Source organism: Misgurnus anguillicaudatus, chromosome 3 (genome assembly GCF_027580225.2).
Source record: "Misgurnus anguillicaudatus chromosome 3, ASM2758022v2, whole genome shotgun sequence".
NCBI classification, from domain to species: Eukaryota; Metazoa; Chordata; class Actinopteri; order Cypriniformes; family Cobitidae; genus Misgurnus; species Misgurnus anguillicaudatus.
In genome coordinates this window covers 5,874,511-5,902,439 of record NC_073339.2, presented here as the reverse complement: position 1 = coordinate 5,902,439, position 27,929 = coordinate 5,874,511, and the positions used below count along the sequence as shown (strand labels likewise).

General features: G+C 40.5%; 1 protein-coding gene across 1 annotated transcript in view; it reads right to left on the bottom strand.

Annotated features, from left to right (window-relative positions):
* Positions 1-874: 874 nt before the first annotated feature.
* LOC129443969 (uncharacterized) overlaps positions 875-27,929 on the bottom strand; it is a 44,994-nt gene continuing 17,939 nt past the window's right edge. Inside the window, exons 16-22 of the mRNA XM_073860080.1 lie at positions 25,995-26,168; positions 23,896-24,072; positions 20,859-21,035; positions 16,183-16,359; positions 6,196-6,369; positions 2,542-2,718; positions 875-1,798 (exon numbers count right to left, since the gene is read on the bottom strand). Of these exons, the coding sequence (XP_073716181.1) occupies positions 1,609-1,798; positions 2,542-2,718; positions 6,196-6,369; positions 16,183-16,359; positions 20,859-21,035; positions 23,896-24,072; positions 25,995-26,168 (1,246 nt within the window). The 3' untranslated portion in view covers positions 875-1,608. The remainder of the gene's footprint in view (positions 1,799-2,541; positions 2,719-6,195; positions 6,370-16,182; positions 16,360-20,858; positions 21,036-23,895; positions 24,073-25,994; positions 26,169-27,929) is intronic.

The window sequence follows — 27,929 nt, the reverse complement described above, 5'->3', positions numbered from 1 at the left end:
TGAATGAATTAAATGGAATGAAATACTGAGTTTGTTATTGAAAACACAAATGTATGTATTTCAAGGAAACTCCAATCAAAATGCCAGATTATGTCTTATGTCTCTCTCCCTCTCTCTTTTCGTACTACAGTCCATTTCCTATTAAGAGGTGTTCACAATTTGTGAAAAATGCGGCTGACCAGACAGAGCTTTGGAGATCATCCCACCAGTAAGAACAGTAACATTGAGTGAGCGGGACAGTGATTTTGTGCCCTTTTAGCGAAGGTACCAGAAGGATTCGCTCATTCACTGCCCGTAGGGTTCGTGATGGGGTGTAGATATGAAGGTATGTGAATGCATAGCCAGTGACCAATCTTAATGCAAGCAGCAATGACTTAATATCATTATGATGTGGGCGGGGACTGATAACGGAGGAGATGAGGATAGGAGTCACATGTACTCTTTTGGGCTCCAGAAAGTCGAGCTGCTGCGTTTTGAATCAGTGCATATATACATTTATATTGGGGCATATAGTATACAAAATATATGATGTCAGAATATGATGCATTATGTATACTGCAAAAAAAAATATTTTCAAGAAAAAAATTCTTAAATTAAGATGCTTTTTCTTGATGAGCAAAACGACCCAAGAAAATAAGTCTAGTTTTTAGACCAAAAATATCAAATTTAAGTGATTTTGTGCATAAAACAAGCAAAAAAATCTGCCAATGGAGTAAGCAAATTTTTCTTGAGTTTAGTGTTTAAGAAAAATGTTCAAGATTTTTTTGTTTACACCATTGGCAGATTTCTTTTGTTGCACAAATTCACTTAGATTTGATATTTTTGGTCTAAAAACTAGACTTATTTTCTTGGGTTGTTTTGGTAATCAAGAAAAAGCATCTTAATTTAAGAATTTTTAGATGTTCTTACTGAAAACAAGACAAAAATACTAAGATTTTTTTTCTTGAAAATCATTTTTCTGCAGTGTACTAATACAATTATTTACACATTTTTGTTATACATATTTTTTCTGTTATCACCACATCACCATGACCACATGATCCATGCATTCATCAGTACAGTATCTTCAAACATGTTTACATGTTTTCTTTATTTGCTAACATATACTGTATAGACGGTTTCATCGGACGCACATGCGTTGACGCGCTACACGTCTGGATCCGAACTTTACTTCCGGTTTCATTTTTTTAATGGTCTGACTAGTTACTAAACTGAACTCTTGAACAAATACCTTGTCAAAAATAACAAATGTTTTGGTTTCCTATGTAAGATCTATGTGTTTTTTTTTCTTGTTATACAAATTAACTACGTTTAAAGAACTTTGTTGTTCTTAGCGGAGTTTACCGGAAGTTACGTGCAGACCACGACAGCCGCTTGTTTATGTTGTTACTGCTGAAACCGTCTATAGTATATAGGTCAGTATATAGATGAGTAATGTCTGACTTTACAAGTGAAATGTTTTCAAGGCAGTTATAAACAAGTTGCAGCAGTCAGAATGGGGAAAAACATATTCAGAATTATTGCAGAAGGAAGGTAGGTGGCTGTTTATGATTGGAATAATATAATGACCAGGCTTTTTAGTCATTATAAGTTCAGTTCAGTATCCATTTAATCAATATTTAACAGGAGTTTCTCCAGTCTGCAGTTTGGATCTTCCAGTACATCAGAGAGCAGCTTCACTCCTAAGACTCCTGGATCATTGTGTCTCATATCCAGCTCTCTTAGGTGTGATGGGTTTGACCTCAGAGCTGAAGCCAGATAAGAAAAGCCTTCTTCTGTCACATTACAATGAGATAATCTACAAACACATGAATAGTGAAGTTGAGATTATCTGTGACTTCTGAATGAATACACGCTTTCAACACTCAAACACATAAAAAACCCCGCTTAGGTGCCAATCACACCAAACGTGTTTTAAATGTTTGGAAATGCAAGGCGTACACACTTTTTTTGTCACTTTAACAAAAGTGCAGCGCGGTACAGCTTTTTTATTGCTAGACAACCACCGAGGCAGCTGTCCTGTCAATCAAATATTAAAGTGTGAGGACTCTTTTGCTGTTAACTGTCATATTAGTAGACGCTTGCTCTGACTTTGATCGAGGGTGAGAGGTGCACAAACATGCAGAAGACAGTGAGTGACTGCAGTCCGGTTGTTCCAATCAACTGTAAACTTCGCCACCACAACGGACGGCCGCCTCTTCCCTCTAATCGGACAATGGAAAAACATTAATGGCGTCGGGCGATTTTCCTCTCCGAGCGCTCCTTCAAAAACGCATGGTGCGGCAGGCGATAAAAAAGTGCAAGGTGTTCGGTGTGCGTGTTTAATGTGATGTTATAGTGCACTAAATGAGAAAGATTTGGCTGCTATAATTTGGTATTTTTAGCAGCTCTTGCATATCAACAGCAAAGTTTTACTCTGAACTGTTGATTTACGCTAGCATCTCAAACAAAACATTGACAGAAATACTAACTTATAATATAATGACCTCTTTTCTGGTGCAGTTGGAGAAGTAAATAGTATTTCTGTCACAGATCTGTTACCTCAGTATCTCTAGTTTACAGTTTGGGCTCTTCAGTCCATCAGAGATCAGCTTCACTCCTGAATCCTGAATCAGGGTATTGTGACTCAAGTCCAGCTCCATCAGATGAGAGTTTGATGATTGTAGAGCTGATGATAAACTTTCACAGCCCTCAGAAGTGAGATCACAGATTTCCATTCTAAACAGAGAACAGAAGCAGAGCGTCTGTGTCAGTTTCTCCCTTTTTGTATGTGATTCACATTTTTGTTGTTTGATTTTCATTTGTAAAAGAATATTATGAGAGAAATATGAGGTCATTTGGGAACAGTTTGTTTAAAAGACTAACCTTAATAACCTGCAATTGACTTTGATTTAGATTTTGTTATTACAATTTTTTTGTATTTTTATTCACCTGTATGTTTTTGCTTACTAGAAAACAAATTGTAACAAATAAAATACATGTATTGATTTATAAAAACATACTGAGGCTTTTATTTTTATTGTTAAAAAATGTATGTCTACAGTATTAACTCTGGTACGGTGTACAAAATGAAGTTGTTGAGTAATCTAAAATTGCTTATTGTTTTTGGTAATATTAAGCTCTTCAATCCTCCCTGTGATAAACATATAAAGTGATAAGTCTCAGGTTTTGGGATTGGTCAAGTTTTTCTGTCTTGTGTTTTGCTGTCTCCTTGTGGTGAGTTACAGTGAATGCACATGTTCTCTTATTTCATATTATGTCCTTCACTATATAAATGCAGTTTGTTTGCTCTTGATGGGCTTTCACTTCTGTCTTATTCACTTATGTCAGTCACTCCTGTTAATATGTCACACTGTTTATTATCTTGTCTCTTCTTTGTTTCCTGCTCCAGTTCTGTCCTGGTCTTGTCTTTGAGTCGATTAAGCCAGTCAATTTGTCCTTTGTTATGAACTGACCAGGCTCCCTGGTTTCTGTCTTACTATCGATTCAGGTCTCTCTCTCTCTCTCTCTCCACAGCTCTTTGTCTGTCTTTGAATTTCTAACTGCCTTTCTGTCTGTCAATCTGGTACTGATTTTGACTTGGACTAAGGCTGTACCAGATAGCAAGGGACAAGACAGAAACAATGTTAATTGCTTTTGCAACCTCCATTGAGGTTATGAATTATACATTTAATTATGGTGATCAGTGTTTGCTTAAGCATTAAAAGCAGAGGTGGGTAGAGTACCCAAAATCTGTACTCAAGTAAAAGTACAAGTACTTATACAAAAATTTACTCAAGTAAAAGTAAAAGTAACAATCTAATTATTTACTTGAGTAAGAGTAAAAAAGTATTAGATGAAAAAACTACTCAAGTAGTTAGTTACTCGTTACTTCCGATCTGATTGAAAAGAAGCGTAAAATCCCTGAATTTCAGACTACTTGGAGGGCTTTCACAAACCTCTCCTTAAAAGTCTCATTGTTCTGCTTATATACTACTACCTAGGTTAAAGTAAAGCAGTCTATCTCAGTCCTCCAACACCACATAACGTGTCATTAAAAAAAATCTTAAACAAACACTGACTGTTTTCTGACAGTTAACTGTGTCTTTATTTTCACGTTCACAACAAAATTTGGCTGGATCTTACAGTAAGCAAAAAAGAATGTGTGTGCTGTTTGTTATCATGTTTTTATATGAATAGGTTATTTTCATTGTCATTAATGTGCAATTAATCAACATAAGGAGCTTGATAAAATGCTTATTTTAGAATTTCAAATGGAACTTATCTGTTTTTGCAAATCAACTCTACATTTATTATAATATATAAAACATGTTTCTTTAAAAACATACTTTATTCTTTTATTTTTATTTTATTAATCCAGTTTTTATTCGTATGTATTTTCTACATTTAAGTAAGGTGTCCGGTTATGTGTAGGGGAGACATTTTTCAGATTTTTTTTAAGTTTTTTAAATTTTTAAAGATAATGTTTCAGACAGAGATATATTTTTGCTGTGGTCAGTAACTCACAAGTGTTGTCTATCAATACCAGGTGGAATTTTTAACAAATGTAAAATGACTAGTATAATTTCACTTTGAACATAAGTGGTGAATCGTTACTTTTTTTAACACAACAAAACAATGTAGATTTTCGTGTTACACTTGTTTTTATTAACTATACATGACTATGACCTCTTTAATATGTAACTGCAAACATATTTTGTAATTTATCTTTGAAAAAAATAATGAAATTATATTTTCATTTTAAATTTCAGTTTTATCAAATGTTTCAAAAGCAACCAACAGTACAAACTTAAATTCAACAGTTTGAACAATATGAAAATTAAATTAAATAAAATTAGAATAATATAAATGGTACAAAAGTAAGTGTTACTTTCGTCCCGACAGGATCTCCTCACATTTAAACCCGATTTACTTTTATTTTTAAAAACTCTTGAGAAGTCAAACTTCAGGATGTGTAAGAGCACTAAATAACCTGAGGATTGATGAAACGAGAAACACAACGCGTTATAAGAAAACAATGACCGCTTTTGGAATTTACTTATGGTTGAAAACACCTTTCTGGATCTACACCCGGAAAATGGTGAGTAAATAACGCGATATTTGTCAGCTCCTCTGTCAAGGGTTGCAAAGATGCTGTCATAGTTTGGGATGCAAATGTTATCAGTCCTCTGAGAAAATCGCTTTGTTACTTTCGTCCAGCGTTACTTTTGCCCCGGTTCTCACGTATTATATTAATGCAAGACTTAACACTATGCTGTTCAATTTGTTTAGTTTTATGAGGAAATGATATGGAAATGTGCAGATGTGAACGTTTGTTGTTTGTAAGGTTAGAGTGATTTTCATTGCTTGCACAAGAGCGCATATGACAAAAACAGTGCATGAAATTATATTATAATAAGGCACTGCACAAAGTGACACTTACCGCCGTGTTGTTTCAGGTTGGAGCTTGAATTCCTGTACGCTGAGATGTCAGTTCGTTTTGGTGCACAAAGCATACATCTCATTATGAAACTATTCTTTTTGACCTTTTGTAGTGTAAACATAGACCAAACTTGAGCCCACGCGTGATCTGCCTCTGATAGCTTGCATAGGTCATCCTCCGCTTCAGTCATCTCCTTTTATCTGTTTCATCTACGCGCGCTAAAGGGTGATACGTAGCCACCCCTCGCAACGCACGCAGCCTCTCTAACGTCTCGCGAGACTTTCGAGCAAGCCATATAAACTTAAAAAGTAAAATATATTCATTAATTATTACCATTTGAAAGTAGCGTAGTAACGCCACCGAATGTAGCGAAGTAAAAGTACAGTTTTTTCATTAGAAATGTACTTGAGTAAGAGTAAAAAGTACCCATCCTTAAATTTACTCTAAAAGTACTAGTTACCCAAAAAATGTACTCAAGTAAATGTAACGAAGTAAATGTAACTCGTTACTACCCACCTCTGATTAAAAGTTAATGTGAAAACTGAACTTAGCTGCATTGTGTACAAGGTCTTAGTGACCTGCATGACATACAGTAAGATAGATTTAGATTAGTTTTCACTTATTCTTTGTGTGTCATTTAGTAAAGTTTTTGTATTAGCTTAAACAAACATTTAGATATACAGTATCAAAATATAGAAATAATATCCTCTAATTTTGTGCATTTGGATAGGTACATTATATTTCAGCAAACATACTGTAGATAAGTTAAATACCTCAGTATCTGGAGTTTACAGTTTGGGCTCTTCAGTCCATCAGAGATCAGCTTCATTCCTGAATCCTTTAGTCTATTGCCATTCAGGTTCAGCTCTATCAGATGAGAGTTTGATGATTGTAAAGCTGATGATAAACTTTCACAGCCCTCAGCAGAGAAAGAACAGCCAGTCAATCTGAACAGAAAACAGAAAAGAATCTGTGTCAGGTTTTCACTTTTGTAGGTGTGGTTCACTTTCTTTTATTTATTCACGCCATGCATCCTATTAACTAAGAGTATTTAAAACATATTAAACACACCGTTTTACAATGATATTTATATCAAGACTCAACAATGGCATGAATGAAGAAGTGTGTTTTTGGATGTAAGGAGAAGAAAGTCAGCCTTATAGAAAGAATGGACATAGTTTGTTTATCCGGGGTAGCAGCAGAGTTTTGCGTGTGTGTTTGTTTAACACTGGATTTCATTGAAAAGTCCTAACCGGGTCATCAGTTGCATGCGGTAAGTAAGACTTTTGTATGACGGCATTTCTGGGCCAAAAAGAATCGAGCGCATCACTGATACCCGCGCGCGCGCAATAGTGTTATCGCGAGAGCATAACAGATCTGCAAGCGAGGAAACAAAAGATTGCGCGCTCCTTTTAAACCCTTGCGCGCGCATGCCATCTCATATGCTCGTAATTTAAGCCCTTGCGCGCGCTGATGTGTCTTACAGCACCCGCAAAATCATCCCCAAACTCTTGCGCTGCATCCTCTCTCACCTGCTACTTTTTCGCTTGCACGAATACAATTCTTTTTGGCAGTCGAGGGGCGGGACTTATTTCTTTACATGTAATCTCAAATGTCATTGGTTACTACACTATTTTTAAAACCGGTTGTGATTGGACAGTCGTGGTAATCAGCGGCCGCCATTTTGGGGTGAAAATGTCAACTGGACAACAGCACAGATACACAGAATGACAACGAAAGAGAAGTCAAAGTGGAAATAAAAAACGCAATGTTCAGCAATCCACTACAAAAACTATTAGTTCTATTTCATCCCTACTGACCGCCAGAGGCGGTGCTCAAGCACCGAACGATCCATCCCGCGCACGCGCAGGCCGAGTGTCCACACCAACAAAGCCACCCGTGACCCCCGATGCCCACGGAGAGTCCACAACCCCCGGCGACATCAGAGGATCCGCTCCTTTTCATCCTCTCGCTTCGCAGGTTGTTTTTTCCGCGCTAGCAAAAGACTACAGGATATTGTGTTTCATTCGTTGCTGGTGGCCTTGTGACATTTTATTGTCGGAGCAGCGAGTTGCTCGCCCTCCAAAGGCCGCAACGAGATCTACCGACAGGTGAGTTACAAACTTTTTATATAACTGCTCGTTTGGTGCATTTGTTGGTGACGGCTGTGTTTTCGCTCCCTCTCCCGACATTTGTAATCTAACGTTAACAGTTACCTTTATATTATTGATTCATCTGCGATTTATTGTTGTAACACGGACGAGTTTTTTGGTTGATTGTTCAACTGCGCTCGTGTAGTTACTTTGTGCCAACTCGGTTGTGCCGGTTTATTTTGTTAAACGTCTTTTTGCGCTTTAACTGCGCTTTTTATATTTAGTACCAACTCGGTTGTGTCGGTTTTTGTTAAACATTAGGCGCTTAACTGCGCTTGTGTATTCGTGCCAACTCGGTTGTGCCAGCTTTTTGTTAATCGTTCGGCGCTTAACTGCGCTTTGTGTATTTTGCAACAACTCGGTTGTGCCAGTTTTTTGTTAATCGTTTCGGCGCTTAACGGCGCTTTGTGTATTCGTGCCAACTCGGTTGTGCTGGTTTTTTGTTAATAGCGCTTACCCTTAACTGGCTTCACAACGTTTGCGGTGACGGTTGTGCTTTCGCTCCCGGCACCGATACTGCGTTTAGTGTCTTATTTTTTCGTTACCCTAAGCTGGTGAAGGCAGTGCTTTCGCTCCCGTTACCAGCATATTTGTACCTCAGTGACTAGATTGGTGGCAGTGTTCCCGCTGAAGCTAATCTTTTTTCTTTTTTGCTACATTTGTTGGTGAAGGTTGTGCTTTCGCTCCCTCTCCCGGCATCTGTACTGCATTCTGTGTCTATTTTTTCGTTGGGATAGTTTACCCTTAGCTGGTGAAGGTAGTGTTTTCGCTCCCGCTCCCAGCATAGGTGTGCCCCTGTGACTAATTGGTGGCAGCGTTTCCGCCGAGGCTACCTTTTTTCTCAGTTGCCAGCATGGTTGGCAACCACTCCTGCTCGGCCTGTATGGCTCCTCTGCAGCTTGAGGATGGCCATGATTTATGTCCCTCATGTCTTGGCTTCGAACATTTAAAGGAGGGTCTTTCTGACGACCCCTGCATGAACTGCGGTATCATGCCTCGGGCAGTGAGGGCAGCTAGACTGGCTGAGGTGGAGCAACTGTTGGGCTCTACTTTGTCGATTGGACATTTGACCCCAGCCCAGCGACTGGTTCCAGATCAGTCTGGGCAGTCTAAACGTCGGGCTGCTGAGGCTGCAGGCCCCACTCCTGCAAAAAAGGCTAAGGGACCCTGGCTTGCCTCTAAAGTGGACCAACTAACAGCGGAGCTCAATACTATGAAGTCCCTCTTCCTGGCTTTCCAGTCCGGTACTGGAGCAGAGCCGCCAGATGATTTTGTCCCCTCGGCAGCCTCCTTGGAGTCGGAGGACGATGTGCTTTCCATGGCAGCGTCAGCTGGCCAGTTTAATGAATATGAGCCAGAGGTACTTCCACAGATGGAAGCCTCCCAACCTTCTGGGGCCTGCTCCCGTTCTTCAACCCATAGCTCTACTGGTGGTGTTGAGGACTGCTCTATGGGAGCCATCATTCGTATGGCTCTTGCTCGTCTCCAGTTGGACGTCCCGCAAACTCAGCCGGCTCCGGCCAGTGCTTTTTTCAGGCGTGTCCCAGCCTCCGTCAGCTTTACTGCGCCCCCATCGGAGGAGTATTTGAGGGAGTTGCAGGCATGTTGGAGGGATTCTAGGGCCCTCTCTCATGCAACGTCCGATGGCCGGACCCTGGCAGCCATGCAGGATGCCCAGAAGTTCGGATTGGACCGCATGCCAGCAGTTGAGCCGACAATAGCGGCTCTTATCATCTCACCTGATGAGGCTTTGAGGCCGGATGCTAGGTGCCCTCGTCCCCAGTGCCGGGTTACAGATGACCTGCTCTGTAAGGCCTATGATGCAGCGGCCCGCATGGGACGCATCGGTAACTCCATGTCCCACCTGATGCTCGCTTTGTCAACTTCCCTGCAGGAGACTGAGTTGGATGCCTCCGTCCACAATTTTAGCGATGCTTCACTACAGGCATTCGCATTGATGTCTAGGGAATTGGGGCGGTTGATGTCTACTCTTGTGCAGGCTCGCCGCCAGGTATGGTTGGCACAATCTCCTCTCACTGAGGCCTGTAGGAGAACCCTCCGCAGTGTTCCGGTGGAACCAGGGGAGCTGTTTGGTTCCGCAGCTCTGGAAGCGCTTGAGCGCACGGTCCAAGCCGGACGGACTCGACAGCAGCTGTCCGGGCTTCAAAGAAGCGTTCCGCCTCCTAGCAGGCCTAGAGGTCCTCCAGCTGCCCCACAGCGCAGCTCTCGTCCACAGGCTCACCCTAGGGGCTACCTAAGGTCTCTGCGCCCACGTCCACAGCCTGCTCAGCAGCAGGCACCGACCTTTCGGGTGCCTGACCGGCTGCCCTCAGGACAACCGCAGTCCTTTCCAACCCGTCGTGCCTCTGGAACCTTTAGAGGCCGGGGACCCCGGCGCTGAAGCCCGGGGGTCGGCCGTCGGCTGTTTTTCCCAGCAGCAGCTCAGCTATTGGGCTGCTTCCATCAGGGACCCATGGGTGCTCTCAACCTTAACCCACGGGTACAAACTTCAGTTCCGACACCGGCCCCCAGCCCATGGCCGGGTCAAGATGACCATCATAAGCGACCCGGCAAAAGCCCAAGCCCTCACCCAGGAGTTGTCCGCCCTCCTGGACAAGGGCGCCATCGAGCCAGTAGATCCCCTATTGCACCCCGGGGGGTTCTACTCAACTTACTTTCTGGTAGCAAAGAAAGATGGCGGACTCCGTCCTATCCTCGACCTAAGGGGTCTCAACAGGTTCCTGAAGGTTCTGAGGTTCCACATGCTGACCACTGCAGAGGTTCTACGTACAATTGCCAAAGGAGAGTGGTTTACGTCAGTAGACCTGAAGGATGCCTACTTCCACATCCCTATAGCTCCACACCATCGGCAGTTTCTGCGGTTTGCCTTTCAAGGGCGTCATTTCCAGTTCCGAGTGCTCCCATTCGGTCTCTCCCTTTCCCCTCGGGTGTTCACCAGGTGTGTGACGGCAGCCCTCTCGCACTTGCAGTCGCGGGGCATGAAGATTCTCCCATATCTGGACGACTGGCTCATCTGTGCGCCATCCCAGTTTCAGGTGGCACTGGACACGTCGTGTCTTCTCTCTCATGTGGCCCGCCTGGGCCTCCGGGTGAATTTTACAAAGAGTTGCCTGGTTCCATCGCAGGGCATGCTTTTTCTCGGGATGACTCTCGATGCAATCACCATGAAGGCTCGCCCATCACCACAGCGGGTGGACGACATCCTCCGCCGCCTCCTCCTGTTTCGGGGGGGCAGGCAGTTATGCTATGTGGAGTTTTTGCGCCTCCTAGGGAAACTCACAGCTGCCGCTACCGTGATTCCTCTAGGACTGCTGTCGCTGCGTCCCCTCCAGAGGTGGTTGCACGGCTTTCACCTAGATGTCAAGTGGCACCGGCACAGGAAACTCAAGGTGTCACGTCGTTGCCTTCTTGCTCTGGCCCCATGGAGAGTAAGGTCATTTCTCCTGCAGGGCATGCCCTTGGGTTCCATCGCATCTCGTCGGGAAATCCTCACAACAGATGCTTCCCTCTCGGGATGGGGTGCTGTGTGGCAGAATCGAACAGCTCAGGGGCTGTGGTCTGTGCAGGAGCGCTCACAGCACATCAATGTCCTGGAACTGCGGGCTGTGCACAAGGCATTGCAGGTTTTCCTTCCCTTCCTGGGAGGCCGGCATGTGCTTGTGCGATCAGACAATGTCTCGACTGTGTCTCACATAAACCACCAAGGAGGCACCAAGTCTGCACCACTGCTGCAGGCATCCCAGGATCTCCTGCTGTGGGCAGGGCCACACCTGGCCAGCCTGAGGGCGATGTATTTGCCTGGGGAGCAGAATCATGCGGCAGACTTACTCTCCCGTTGCAAGCCTCCGCCGGGGGAGTGGCGGCTTCATCCGGATGTGGTCCTCAGCATCTGGGACATCTTCGGCAGGGCAGGGGTGGATCTCTTTGCCTCAGAGGAATCGACTCATTGCCCCCTTTGGTTCTCCTGGACGGAGAAGAGCAGCCCTCTGGGCCAGGATGCTCTCGCACACGATTGGCCAGAGGTTCTCCTCTATGCTTTTCCACCAATCCCTCTGATTCTTCCAACACTGCAGAGAGTCCTCCAACACGGTCACAGGCTACTGTTGGTAGCCCCCTTCTGGCCGGGAAGAACATGGTTTCCACTGTTGTACAGTCTCTGCAACGGTTCACCGTGGCGCCTCCCAGACAGGAGGGATCTCCTGTCTCAGTTACGGGGCCAAATCTGGCATCCCGATCCTCACCGCCTGCAGCGGTGGGTCTGGTCGCTGCAGGGCCCGACCCGCTGCTGACTGAGTGTTCAGATGGCGTCTGCAATACCATATTGAATGCAAGGGCGCCTTCTACCCGGGCGCAGTATGAGAACAGGTGGCGGCTGTTTACTACATGGTGCTCAGACAGGAATGTGGACCCTGTGCACTGTTCAGTTCCAAAGATTCTAGAGTTTCTCCAGTCACTCTTGGATGGCGGCCGGTCCCCGGCTACCTTGAGGGTATATGTGGCAGCCATTTCCTCTCGACATGCTCGGGTGGACAACGACACGGTGGGGTGTCACAGATTGGTGTCCCTTTTTCTGCAGGGTGCATGGCGGTTACGCCCCCCACGAGCACCACGCGCTCCAGCCAGGGATCTACACCTGGTGCTCGATTCCCTATGTTCACCTCCCTTTGAACCCCTGGCTCAGGCAGAGCTGAAGTGGGTCTCTATTAAGACTGCCTTTCTCCTTGCTATCACGTCAGCGAAACGTGTTGGGGAACTTCATGCGCTCTCTGTGAGTGACTCATGTTTGAGGTGGAACTCCGATGGCTCGGGGGTTACCCTGTGGCCGAATTCAGCTTTTCTTCCGAAGGTTTTGTCATCAACCAACCTTAACCAGCCTATCCACCTGGCACAATTTACTCCCCCAGAAGGGGAGGACAGATTACAGCTGCTGTGTCCCGTACGGGCTCTCAGAGCCTACGTTGTCGCGACTGCAAGTATAAGGCAGTCAGACCAGCTCTTCCTCTGCTATGGTGGTCCTAGGAGGGGCTGTGCTCTCTCCAAACAGCGGTTGTCTCATTGGGTGGTGGATGTAATCACCCAGGCATATAAACGAGGTGGTCACCCCCTGCCATCCGGGGTGAGGTGCCACTCTACCAGGGCAGTCTCAACTTCATGGGCGGCCCTGCGCGGCGTGCCCCTGGAGCGCATCTGTGAGGCGGCATCATGGGCATCCCCGAGTACCTTCTCCAGGTTCTACCGGGTGAATGTCGCCACCCCCCATCCACTGGAGGTGGTCCTGTTGCCAGACTCTGCGCTGTCCTCTCAATAAGGTACGTGCTAAATTCCTCGTGACTTTTCTGGTATGTGTCATCCAGTGCTTAAGCACCGCCTCTGGCGGTCAGTAGGGATGAAATAGAACGAGAGTTACGTATGTAACTACGGTTCTATGAATCCCGGATGACCGCCAGAGCGTTCTGTCACTCAGAATTCCTGTGTACTCGCGAGAAGATTCTGTAGGAACAGATCCTCTGATGTCACCGGAAGTTATAGACTCTCCGTAGGCATCAGGGGTCACGGGTGACTTTGTTGGTATAAACACTCGACCTGCGCATGCGCGAGATGGATCATTCAGTGCTTAAGCACCGCCTCTGGCGGTCATCCGGGATTCATAGAACCGTAGTTACATACGTAACTCTCGTGTGATAGTACAAATCTCGCCTTTCATCGTTTTTTGCTATTTTTAACTGTTTTTTTTTGTGTAATAGCAACTTAATTCCTTTTAGAAACTGCAAGTCCTAGCCACAGAAACCACAACAATGACCCACATGAATATGATACCAATTACAACGAGCCCACCAAATATATCTAGTGAATTCATCTATTTCACCGATAACCCATTTCCGCATGCAATACGTGCACCTCCTGGGAAACGGTCTAATGTTATTATAGAACTCATATCACTTCACTCCCAGCTGTCATCCAGAGAGAAATCCAACATTAATGAATCCCACAGACCAATCAGACAAGAAAACAGCAACATATAATTTCTCACATTAAATCATCAGTAAATTTTATGACAAACCTACATTAAAAGCTGTATTATCTTTTTTAGATAGTTTTAGCCTACTTTATAAATATATTTACTATTACTTACTAGTAATAGTATAACTCCACTATATCTGAAATATATATTGCATGTTTTAATCCCCTGGGACACACCACAAACACAATGATTTTATAGAACATCATGCTTTAAGGGGCTGTCCACACGGAGACGCGTATCACTGCATACGTATAAATTTGTTATCGTATTGGCGTTACATCCACACGGATCCGGCGTTTTGGGAGACTGAATCCGCTATTTTTTGAAACCAGGTCCTAAAGTGGATAAATCTGAAACCGACACCCTTGCGGTTTCGTCTGTACAGCCAATCCGTATATTTTGTGAAGCGAAAACGTCATCACATCACGTGTCGGAAGCGTCACACGTAACAGCAGCAACAATAACGGTGGACTACGTGATTGTGTTCGTGCTACAGAAGCTACTAAAGCCTACTAGCTTTATTACAGCAAAATCTATTGCTTCTATGCAATTGTGGTGACCAACAATCGATAATAGACAACACCATACGTTGGTTATGCGCATGCTCAAAGTCTTCTTCTCCGTGTATAGTGTATATCTGTGGCAGAATTACAGCGCCCCATACTGGTCCGGCATATATACTACACCGCTTTCAGTCGGTTTCAGTGGTTTCGTGTGTACGGATTATTTTTTTTTTTAGAGCAAGGGAAAAAAATGATCGGATAGGGGATGCACCGGCTTCGTGTGGACATAGCCTAAGTGTCATGATTTAATAATTAAATAATTCTGGAAGCCGTGGCTGTTTTTAAATAAGAGTTTTATGTTTACAGTCTTGCTTTAATGAGCATTAACTACTCTTTCCCCAACAATTGACGAGTTATCTATTAAGAGAAAACATTTTCCTGCAAATGACAAGTTATTACAGCAATCCATATTTTCTGCAATTATTCACTAGGTGGCGTGCTCACCCAACTTATTAGTTTAGTAGTAGTTTATTTTTTTTATAAGAATATTACCAGCTATATATGAACAGCTATACAGATAACATAAAATAAAAAATAAAATAAAATACAAATATTTTTCAAATATAAGCCATTACTAATAACATTACATAAATCACCTTATTCCATCACTGACAACATAAAACATAAGATAATACAGCTTTTAATGTAGGTACGTCATAAAATTTACTGTTGATTTAATGTGAGAAATTATATGTTGTTATTTTCTTGTCTGATTTGTCTGTGAGATTCATTAATGTTAGATTTCTCTCTAAATGACAGCTAAGAGTAAAGTGATATGAGTTCTATAATAACATTAGACCGTTTCCCAGGAGGTACACATATTACATACAAAAATAAGTTATCAATGAAATAAATGAATTCACTAAATATATTTAATAAGCTCATTGTAATTAGTATCATACGAAAATTAACCATGTTTTGACAACCATGTTTTTCAAAAACCATAGTTAAACCATGGTTAGTGTAGTAAAACCATGGTTTTGCTGATAGTAATCAATGCACCAAAAAAAAAAACATGGTTACAACACTATTACCACAATAAACAATGGTTATTTTTCGTAAGGGATATTCATATAAATCATTATTATGGTTTGTATGGCTAGGACTTGCAGTTTCTAAAAGGAATGAAGTTGCTATTACACTAAAAAACAGTTAAAAATAGCAATAAACGATGAAAGGCGAGATTTGTACTATCACACTAATAGTTTTTGCACTGGATTGCTGAAAATCGCGTGTTTTAATTCCACTTTGACTTCTCTTTCGTTGTCATTCTGTGTATCTGTGCTGTTGTCCAGTTGACATTTTTACCCCAAAATGGCGGCCGCTGATTACCACGACTGTCCAATCACAACCGGTTTTAAGAATAGTGTAGTAACCAATGACATTTGAGATTACATGTAAAATAATAAGTCCCGCCCCTCGACTGCCAAAAAGAATTGTATTCGCGCAAGCGAAAAAGACGCAGCGCGAGAGTTTGGGGATGATTTTGCGCGTGCTGTAAGACACATCTCCGCGCACGAGGGCTTAAATTACGAGCATATGAGATGGCATGCGCGTGCGAGGGTTTAAAAGGAGCTTTTTGCTCCACACTTTTGCGCGCGTGCGGGTATCAGTGATGCGCTCGATTCCTTTTGGCACAGAAATGCCGGCATAGTATGGTGTTATTTTGCAAATAGGTGCATAAGTGCATATTATATAAACGACACGAACATGTAGTGAATCACAAGTTAAACAGTGTTGTATATTGTTGAATGACTCGTACTCGCTCCTCCCTCTGTATTAACTCCTGAATTTTTTCGTAAGTTATCGGAAAGAATCAGTAAAGTTGATCTGTCTTTGATAAATTTGATTAAAATGAAGACTCTTCGGAGATATAAAGGATGTAATACTACTCTATAGGTACTTCAGATTAACATCAGAAATGCAGAAACAGCATGTGTTATGTGAGCTTAAATTGAAACAACTACACCGTGTCCAAGTTTACATTACACTTTTAAATACCCCAGTATCTTCAGTTTACAGTTTGGGCTCTTCAGTCCATCAGAGATCAGCTTCACTCCTGAATCCCGAATTGGTGTATTGTTACTCAGGTCCAGCTCTACCAGATGAGAGTTTGGTGACTGTAGAGCTGATGATAAACGTTCACAGCCCTCAGAAGTGATCTCACAGTGTGTCAATCTAAACAGAGAACAGAAGTTATTTATTAACCTAAGTTTAAATGTTGGTTTTATTTAAAGTAAAAACTGTGGTGATCAGTGTTTGTTTTAGTTGGATATTGACTCTTGTTTTTTTATATCTTAAAATACATCAGTGCCCTTTGTTTTGCTTCAAAATGCACACAGGTAAGACATATTTGTTAAAACTGTTTATATTTCATAATTACACTAAGGCCTAGTCCTGGTTTAAGATAATCCCTGTCCGGTAAACCACCACAAGTACCTATCTCAGTAATGTGATACTAAAGTATGAGATCCATAACTCTCATAGCAGTTTGTCATTCTGAAGATTTTAAAACAATATACTTAAAAATAAACCATGATGTAATTTAAACACACAAACATCAAGACTCAAGAGTATGAATCTCAACAATGGTGACAAAGAAAACTGTCAAAATGTTCATGATTTTTTTTTATGTTGCCGTGCATTCTGGGAGTTCTGGATGAGATTTGTAATTTGTTGATACCCAGCATACATTGCAGCATGAAGATGATGATGTTTGACATTATATCCTAACCACCACCACCATAGAATTGCACTACTATCACTTTTTGGCCACAACAAACATTCAAGAGAAAAAAATCAAGAGTCAAAATAAAAAACGCTGATCACCATAATGGTGACTTTAAATAAAACAAAGCCAACAACTAAACCTCATTTAATAAGTAACTCTACAAATAAATGCTTCAGTGTTACTTTTTAACGCTCTGTAGTGTGGACCTATATAATCACTGAGCAGTGTTAATGTTAATGTTAACACAGGGGACTTTGCTGTCCACATTGGCTCCACCAAATGTTTATTTAAATTTTTGTAGTTGTTGTGGTTCTGTTGGTCTTTTCCCTTTTTTCTCTTCTTGTTCTTCCTTCTTTAGTGATTCTGTTTATTAACAGTATGTGTTTATCATTAATGGTCAATCATCACTTCATTCATATCTTCATTATCTTTATCACTTCTTCAACCTAACCACACTCATACTTGGCATTGGTTTAGTTAACATTGGCTTTAGTTTCTACATAAGGTTCATGTGGGCTAAGTCACATGGGGCCAGCATGGAACAGGCGGATAAACCCACTTAGGGCCCATCCTTCAAGCCCATATAGTGCCTACATTGGCCTCACCAAGAAATGTTTGAATGCCTTTATTGTCATTGTACTTTACAGCACAACGAAATTCGGAGCGCTATCCACATGGTGTATACAATAATTAATCAATAATCATGCATAAAAAAATGAATAATAAATAGAATACAATAAAAAACAGTAATAAAATACAGTAATAAAATTAGATTAAAACAATGATCACAGTTCAAAATATGATAGTGAGTGACTGGTTTATCTAACTGCCTTTGTTTAAAGAAACTATTGCATTTGGGAAAAAAATATTTTTAAATCTGGTGGTGCTTGTTTGTATGGACCTATATCGCATACCAGAAGGCAACAATTGAAACAGGTAGTGTCCAGGATGCGTGTTGTCCTTAGTAATATTGTTTGCTCTCGAGAGTGTGCGATCTGACATGGAGGGGAGAGGACAACCAATGATATTATCTGCAATCTGTATGATTCTTTGTAGGGCCTTTTTATCAGTGACAGAACACGCAGCAAACCGCACAGAGATACAATAGGATAGAACGCTCTCAATGGTGGCTTTATAAAAAGGACACCATCACCATCAAATTCATGCTGTTTTTCTTCAATGTCCTCAGAAAGTGAAGGCGCTGTTGTGCCCTTTTAACAACTGTAGTGGTGTTAGTTGTCCATGAAAGTTGATCTGTAATATGGATGCCCAGAAATTTAAAAGAGGAAACTCTCTCCACACACTCACCATTTATGAGGAGGGGTTGATGATGTGTACTGCATTTTCTAAAGTCTATTATGAGTTCTTTTGTTTTTGCAATATTGGCAGAGCACCACTCAGACAAATTCTGCACTTCCTGTCTGTAAGCGGATTCATCCCCACCCGTTATCAGTCCCACCACAGTAGTGTCGTCTGCAAACTTTATAATGGAAGTGGTGGAAAACGATGGTAAACAATCATACGTGTACAATGAGTAAAGGAGAGGACTCAGCACACAGCCCTGGGGTGAGCCGGCGCTAAGTGTGATGGTGGAAAAGAAATGTGGTCCTATGCTGACAGTCTGTGGACGGTTTGATAAAAAATCCTCTATCCAGCTACAAGTAGATGGAGGAAGGCCGAGAGTCAGCAATTTGTTTGTCAAGATGTCGGGAATAATTGTAATGAAAGCGGAGCTGTAATCCACAAAAAGCATCCTGACATAGCTATTTCTCTGTTCAAGATGACTCAAGGCAGTATGGAGAGCAATGGATAGAGCATAATTTGTAGATCTGTTTGACCTGTATGCAAACTGGTGATTATCCAGGGACGGAGGTTAGTTAGCTTGCACATGTTTGAGTACCAGTCTCTCAAAGCACTTCATTATTAGAGGAGTGAGAGCCACGGGTCTGTAGTCTGCAACGCTATTTGATGGTGATTTCTTGGGGATAGGGATAATAGTCGCTGATTTCAAAGAAGAGGGGACAATGGCCTGGCCAAGAGATAGGTTGAAAATGGTGGTAAAGACAGACGAGAGTTCATTACAGCATGCTTTTAGTACCTTCCCGGGTACCCCATCAGGGCCAGCTGCCTTCCTAGTGTTCACTGCTTTAAATACCTGTCTCACTTCATGCTGTTGGACAGTGAGAGCAGGCAAATCAGTGACCACAGATGGAAGTGAGTTGGATAAGTTCTTTGTCTCAAAACGTGCAAAGAAGTTGTTAAGTTCTTCTGCTAGGAGGGCATCATTTGTAGTTGTTACTTCTTTCTACCCTGGTAGTTAGTGAGATGTTGCAACCCCTGCCACACTCGTCTTGGGTCGTTATCTGACATAGTTCTCGATTTTCTCTTTGTAAGCCCATTTAGCGTTTCTAATTCCCCTCTTCAACTCAGTCTTAGCAGTGGAATATAGGGCTGTGACCCCTAGCCTAAAGGCCCAGTCCTGTGCTTTAAGAAGTTTATGTACCTCTGAAGTCATCCATGGCTTCTGGTTAGAAAAAACCCTTATGCGTTTGTTTACAGTCACATTGTCAATGCAAGTTTTAATATAAAAAAGTACTGTTTCTGTGTACTCATGAAGGTCCTCATGTTCAAAAATGGACTAATCAGTATTTGAAAAACCGTCTTAGAGTTGTGACAGAGCCCCCTCTGGCCATGTTGTGATGGTTTTGATACATGGCTTTGTTGCCCTCCTAAGAGGGATGTAGGCAGGGAGGAGAAGTAGAGTGAGGTGATCTGAAAGCCCCAGGTGTTGGCTAGGCTCTTGCCCTGATTGGCCAGACGCGTGACTTTCAACAAATCAGATGGACGGGCATTGTTCTAGGCACCTGAGTGCCTTGTTCCGTGTTCTGACGGCTCTCACTAAATCCTTGGCTGCATCAGGGCCAAATAGCACATTTCAAAATTACATTACTTTATCAACAAAATTGGCTTTTAAAATGGCCAATGACAATAATCAGCAAAATGCTTAATATCGATCGACAAGATAAATAATCGGCCAACCCCTATTTGTAACCCACCTCCTTCCCAAACACCTGCTTTAATTTTTGTTTAAACTTTATCAAGTTCATTGTGTCCTTACTGCTGCATGCATGCTCTGTTCTCAAGAGGGATTTATATTGATCTGCTCTTCAGAGGTGGACACTACTTGAGTATTTAAGTAACATTTTCCAAGCATCTGTGCTTTATCAGAGTTTTTGTCTTGGGAAAAAAATGAACTTTACTTTACTAAAATTTTTTCACTACATTCTAAAGCATAGAATCATACTGTGTATTCCTTTTATATTGCATATTCAAATAGATTTTAATACCTAATTACATAAAAATTGTGTACTTTTACTTTTCTTGAACTACTAGATGTTTAATGTACTTAAATATAAACCAGAAACTTGAAATTATGAAATGTAGTGGAGTAAAAATTATGATAATATGCTTTGGAATGTATGTTTTCCAAAGAAAAACACTGATAAAATAGGAATACTTGAAAATTAAATTTTATGTATAAAGTAAAAATACTTAAGTAGTGTCCGCCTCTGCTGCTCTTCCAGTCTTATACCAGAAGAGTCATCCCTGATGCTTATTCCAGTCCTAACTTTTTATGAAGCTTATGAAATTGACATAGAATTTAGAACAGAGCCATAGGGCCACATATAAAATTTAGCACACATTTGAATTAGCCGAACTTTAAAGTTGTCTTGAGTATTTTTCTTTTGACTTAAAAGGCCCTGACTGTAAGTAAAACTTCCTCTTACTGAACATGCCCACATTACACATCCAAAACATCCTATCAGTACAGTTTTAACAAAATGTTTCTTAAAATGTTCCAAAACCTGACAGCTCAATGCCACGTATATATCCTCACTCGGAAGAAAGTATCAGCTGAATAAGTTTACATTCCGATTTTAATTACCTCAATATCTTCAGTTTACAGTTTGGGCTCTTCAGTCCATCAGAGATCAGCTTCACTCCTGAACCCCCAATCAGTTTATTGAAACTGAGGTTCAGATCTATCAGATGAGAGTTTGATGATTGTAGAGCTGATGATAAACTTTCACAGCACTCAGCAGTGAGATGACAGACTATCAATCTAAACAGAGAACAGAAGTAGAGCGTCTGTGTCAGATGGTCAGCAGCACAGAGATGAGTGGACATAAGATTCATTTTATTTATTTAAAATTTTTGTTTTTTTACTTTTATGAAAAATTGCTACTCTGACAAAGAATCAATAACCTATAAAGTCCTAGTAGAGGACATTTTTGCATTTTTAATTGCGGGTGTCCTTGTTTCTGTTTTAAAGGGGTCATATTATGATATTTCCCAGAGTGCATAAGTAAAGTTTTAGCCCACTGATAATTTATTATAACATGTTAAAATTGCCAATTTGTAGGTGCGTGCAAAAATGTGCCGTTTTGGGGTGTGTCCTTTTAAATGCAAATGAGCTGATGAAATGCAAACACTGATCGCTATAATTGTGGTTTGTTAAAAATTCAAACTCAACTGTGCTGTCAATTTCTCTTTCTCTCTCTTTCTTGTGGTTGGATAGTGCAGATTAAGGCGCTGTGTTATTGTAATAAAACTCGCTACCTATGCCACAAAACAGGCAAAATCTAAACAACCAAATTTTTTACATGCGTGCAGAGACTGGTTACTGGGTTGTCCCTTTAACCTGATAAGGATCACTGTGCCGTACACGGCACACCCCCTCCCTTGCACGTGAGGCTGCATAAACGTCATTGTAACTTTGAAGCATTAAATCTTCAAAATATACGGTCATGCGGCACATCGTTTGAAAGCTTAGACGTTCGGGATTCCATTAAGCGCACACACAAAGCATTATATGATTTATAGCAGTCATAAAACTGTAATCTAGTTTAGGGCTGGAACGACGCGTCGACGTAGTCGATTACGTCGATTACCTAATTACGTCGATTTGCCGGAAGTGCGTCGATGCGTCGCATTATTTACGTTTTTAAATGAAGGCGGCTTCAGCTCCGACCGGATAATACAAGTGTTATACCAAACAGCCAGAACGTGATCAAAAGTGTGGGAATACTTTAAGCAGAGACAAAATAAAACCCATACTGTGTAAAACTGAAATGGCATAACACAGCAGCGCAACATCTGTGCATGATCATCTTAAAAGAAAACAACCTGGAGCTCTCCGACCTCAGAATGACGCGACGGCAGCGTAAGTATTTGAATTTTTACAGTAAGTTTTTATACAACAATAGAATCAATGCAGGCATATATGGTGCTTAATACAGCTGTGTTTACATCTTAGTTTAATACGAGCTGCGAGACGCCTGACAGACACGACATTGCATCGCGTCTGGGCAGTATGTTGAAACAGTAAATAAAGAGCGGGACATGTTTAACTTTTTATATTAAGAAGTTATGAAATAATAAGTTACTGTGTTACACTGAGATAGGCATGTGCCCGCGTGCACTGAAAGCCAGCTGGCAGCGCGGAGTTCCCATAGCTTATTTTTTTGCTATGTGCGCAGATATTATAAAAGCTCGTCTCGTTAGGTATTCCTGACATGCGTTTATTTAAAGTAACAGCAGCGTAAACGCCGTTTATAAAATATTAGAAGATCATGCTAACTAAATTTGTATTTACCCGAGACTTAAGAAAAGTTAAATGTTAAAGTTGATGCTAAATGAGAATGCAGTAACGTTACGACTGATAGTAATAATATTAACAGTAATAATATGGTTACATTTTATAATAAGGGTTCATGAATCACAATGAACTTATTTTTACTTCAGTCTGAACTAATGCTGAGTAAATGCATGTACTAATCATAAACTAATGAAGAGTCATCATTAAGTACAACATGACATGTTTTTTAGTTAATGTATTAATAAACAATGATTTCATGTGAGTCATTTTGTAGTTAATGATGACTCTTCATTAGTTTATGATTAGCACTAGGGCTGGAACAATAAAGAGCGGGGCATGTTTTTATATTAATAAGGAGTTATTATTCAGTTTGATTTATTTTTATTTTACTTCTTTAATATTAATATATTTTATTTCTTTAAGGTGAATAATGCCCCTTTTGCACTGTTTATGTTAGGCTGAATTAATGTTGGACTTGTTTTTATGTGATTTGTTACATTTTCCTTGGCACGGGCACTGTTTGTGTATTTGTTTAATTGAGAAAATGCTTCAATAAAATGTTGGCATTAATAGCAGATGTTACATTTATTATTTGTAAAAAAAATCTTTAGACTATTCGATTAATCGAAAAAATAATCGATAGACTAATCGGTTGAAAAAATAGTCGAAATTTGCAGCTCTAATCTAGTTGTTAGTTACCTGAACCGGGCGGCGCAGATTCGAGATATTTCCTTACCTTCAAAATCTTCATTTTTTCTGCTTCGGTGAAATTGTCCAAAACAAATTGTTCATAAATCCCAAAAAAGTCCAAGGAAATCTAATATCCAAGCTTTTGAATCCAAAACGATTGGTTCACCTCACAATCTTGACGTTTCTGACCGAATTACGATATAAATACTGTATACAATTAGTTCACTAACAGACATTCGTTCGAATCTCACTTGTCATTCACGAATATATTCGGAAGTCACATTTTTTGTGCAACGTCTGAGGAACAAATGTGCCCCCTTGTGGAATTTCAGCCGTTCCACAAGAGGCTACTGTTTTCTAGGTTGATATAAGCACTGGGGACCCAATTATAGCACTTAAACATGGAAAAAGTCAGATTTCCATGCTATGACCCCTTTAAACCTTTCATGGGCTTTGTTTTAATTTACTTTAAATTCTGTATTGTGTTGTTTTCTTGTTAAATAAAGCTTTTTTTGTTTTTTGTTACCATTGTCTGCAACAGGGGGCTGTCTGCACCAAATCTTGACAGATCAATGCCATGTTTTTATCCTCACTAATGATAACACAAAAAACTCATAGCTACAAACATAAATACCTGAGTATCTGCAGTTTACAGTTTGGGCTCTTCAGTCCATCAGAGATCAGCTTCACTCCTGAATCCTGAATCAGGTTATTGTAACTCAGGTCCAGATCTATCAGATTAGAGTTTGATGATTGTAGAGCTGATGATAAACTTTCACAGCACTCAGCAGAGAGTTTACAGTCCATTAATCTAAACAGAGAACAGAAGCAGAAGTGTAACGTTTTGTGTCAGATGGTCAGCAGCACAGAGATGAGTAAACATATGGTTCATATTAATTGTGTAATTTTTTGTTGTTTACCATCACGTAAATAATTTCAACTCCCTGCAAGCAAGCCTATGATGGCCCTTTATGGGCCCACTTAGGGCTAGTCTAAGGGCCCCGCGCAGGTTTGCTCATTGGCAAAACGTTGGCCCATTAGCGCTGGCCAATGAACACTGCTGGATGTAAATATCGTCCCATCTTACAGAGTGTTAAAAAGTAACAATGAAGCAGAATTAAAAGCTCTGTTATCCTCTTTCTCACCATCTCTGTCTGAAACCTAAAATTGCATTTTCCATCTTACTTGTAAAGTCATTTTCTTACCTTAGGTTTAGATGTTGGCAGTTTCATTTAAAGTCACCATTATTGTGATCAGTGGTTGTTTTAGTTGGACTTTGGCTCTTGACCGTTAGCTTGTTAGTGTTTTCTGGCTGCTATATCTAACTGTGTTTATAACACATGTTATAGCAAAGAAAAGGCAATTGTCTAAGTGAATATTGATGGTTGTCAAACATTGTCAAACATAATCATTTAATGAACAGATTTATTAATATAGTTTTCCCCCCTCATCAGAAGCATCCTTTTCCATTAATAATTAAATACTGCAGTGTAAGGTCCAGAACTCTCATAGCAGTTTATCATTCTGAAGGATTTTGATAATTTGCACATAAACATTAACCACTGCACAATTTAGATGCACAGACATCAAGAATCAGAGTATGAATCCCAACAATGGTGACAAAGAAAATGGTAAAAAAATTCATTATTTATTCATGCCGCAGTGCATTCTGGGAGTCCTGGATGAGATTTGTAATTTGTTGATATCCAGCATGCATTGCAGCATGAAGCTTTTCATTTTATTGTCACCATTGTTGTGAGTCATACTTGGATTCTTGATATTTGTGTATCTACATTATACAGCAGTTAATTTTAAGTGTCAGTGTTTCAAAATTCTTCAGAAAGACAAACTGCTAAGAGAGAGCTGGATCTCATACTATAGTATCACATTGTCAGAGAAAGATCCTTCTGATAAGTGTGCAAACAATAAATGAATACATACATTTTTATACAATGATGTTTAGACTTTATTTACTGAACTGACCACCACAAAATGTTTGCACTCTGCCATAACAAACATGTTTTAAACACACAAAGTTATAGCAATCAAAAGACTGAACAAGGTAAAAGTCAAGAGTCAAGTTCAACCAAATCAAACACTGATCACAATAGTGGTGACTCCAAATGAAACAAAATCTAAACCTAAAGTAAGAAAATGACTCTACAAGTAAGATGCAAAACGCAACTTCAGATCCCAGACAGAGATGTTGAGAAAGAGGATAACAGCGCTTTTAATTCTGCTTCATTGTTACTTTTTAACACTCTGTAAGATTGGGACAATATATACATCCAGCAGTGTTTATTTAACTCTGGGGATTTCTCTATGTGAGGGCTTCATGGGGCTAAGTGAGGGCTGCCCATGCAGGGCCAGCACTAAGGGGCCAACATTTCGCCAGTGGGCAAACCTGTGCGGGGCCCTTAGGCTATGCCCATACAGGCCCATCTTAAGCTTACTTGCAGGGCTCTCTGCAAATCTATAAAGTGCTGTAGGGAACAAAAAAACCCCTAAAAATATCTACAATGCTGTTTTTTTAATTGCTGCTCTTTGTTCTTGTTTTAAACATTTTGTGGGCTTTGTTTTCGTGTACTGCAAGTTCTGTTTTGTTACCAACATTTTCTGCCACAGGGGGCTGCTTGGACTAAATCCTGACAGATCAATGTCATGCTTATATCCTCACTATTGCTAACTTAAGAAACTATCAGCTACATATGTTTACATTATGGTTTTAAATACCTCAATATCTTCAGTTTACAGTTTGGGCTCTGCAGTCCATCAGAGATCAGATTCACCCCTAAATCATGCAGTTTATTGTAACTCAGGTTCAGATCTATCAGATTAGAGTTTGATGATTGTAGAGCTGATGATAAACTTTCACAGCACTCAGCAGTGAGATCACAGTGTTCCAATCTAAACAGAAAACAGAAACAGAGCGTCTGTGTCAGATGGTCAGCAACACAGAGATGAGTGAACTGAACATAAGATTAATTTACAGTTTTTCTCGATTGCTAAAACACTATAACCAGGCTTTTGAACTAAATTTTTTAAAACCATAACACCATTTTTAAGAAGCACAATCATTTAGCTGAACTATAAACACTACTTCCCTGCTTTAACACATGAGCCAAATTTGGTTAGCTGTTACTTCAAAACTCTACACACAAATCCCTACATGTCTCAGTGCTTACACCTTGTGGTCATATGGAAAGCACTAGCATTCAATACTGTTCACTTAAGTCAGCACAGCTTAGGCTCAATTAGCAAACAATTACCAAGGTGGAAACACTAACAGTCAAAAATAAACACACCCCAGATAGCATGCAACCATTGAAACAATGTAAAAAATTGTTGATTTGTCAATGTTAATACCATTGAATCAATATCAGGTTTGCACCCTCCATTAATATTGAAAACATTTTGAAATGTCAACAAATCACAATTACTGTGATCAGTGTTTGCTTTAGTTTGGGCCCTTTGACCCCTGATAAGATACAAACACTGATCACAATGATAGTGGTTTGTTGAAATTGGAACTCAGTTGTGCTGTCAATTATCTTAACTCTTTCTCTCTGCACTAACAGGAGTGCTGTGGTTGGGTAGTGCAGTGCAGGGTAGTAATTGGTCTTGCTATCTACATTACAAAACAGGGGAAATCTAAACAGCCTAATTTTTCACATGCTTGCAGAGAATGGTTTACCAAAACAAAGTTACTGGGTTGAAAAAAAGCCCATAAAAAACTGGAAATCATCCTTACCCCCCTCTTTCCGGATGTGGATAGTGGACATGGTCTCTGTTATACAAATGGAAAGACTCTATACAGAAATTGAAGGACTGGAGTTTATTTCTTGATCATTTGGATAAATTAACTGACTAACAGAGCTCTACAAGCCAGACAAAACAACAAACTACTAGTGCTGGGCAAAGATTAATCGCATACAAAATAAAAGTGATTTTTGGCATAATATATGAGTATGTGCTGTGTGTAACTATTATGTATAAATAAATACACACACATTCATGTATGTATTTAAGAAACATTTACATGTTTATATATATTTATTTGTATTTTTATATATTCTATATTAAAAATAAATGTTATATAAAACAATTCTGAAATGAATATATGAATGTGTGTGTGGTTAAATATATACAATAATTAGACACAGTACACGCACATATATTATGCAAAAAAATCACTTTTATTTTGTATGCGATAATTCGCGATTAATATTTGCCCAGCACTACAAACTACACATCTCTGTTAACACTACACCATTATTGTATGTATACATCTTTAACTATTTCTCAACACCTTTTTTACTATTATAAGGTCTATAAGCAGGGTTCTAAATTAACACCCGCCAACCCGCCAAATGCGGGTTAAAATTCATTTTGGCGGGTATTAATAAAAACTTACTAGCCACTTTGGCCGGTGATGCATGAGGCATTGCAAGCATGATACATAAAGCTCCGTTCTCGGTCATTTATCCCTCTGGCAGTACTTCCTACATTTCCCATAAACACTGTGTAATGCTACGTGATAATGTTTCATACGCCCATTGGCTGCGCGCAGTTTGCAGCGAAACCAGCGCGAGAAACCATGGAAACGAACTGAACGCGTCCACCAGAACACAAAAGGAAGAAGGAGAATGAACGGGCAGCGCAGGGAGG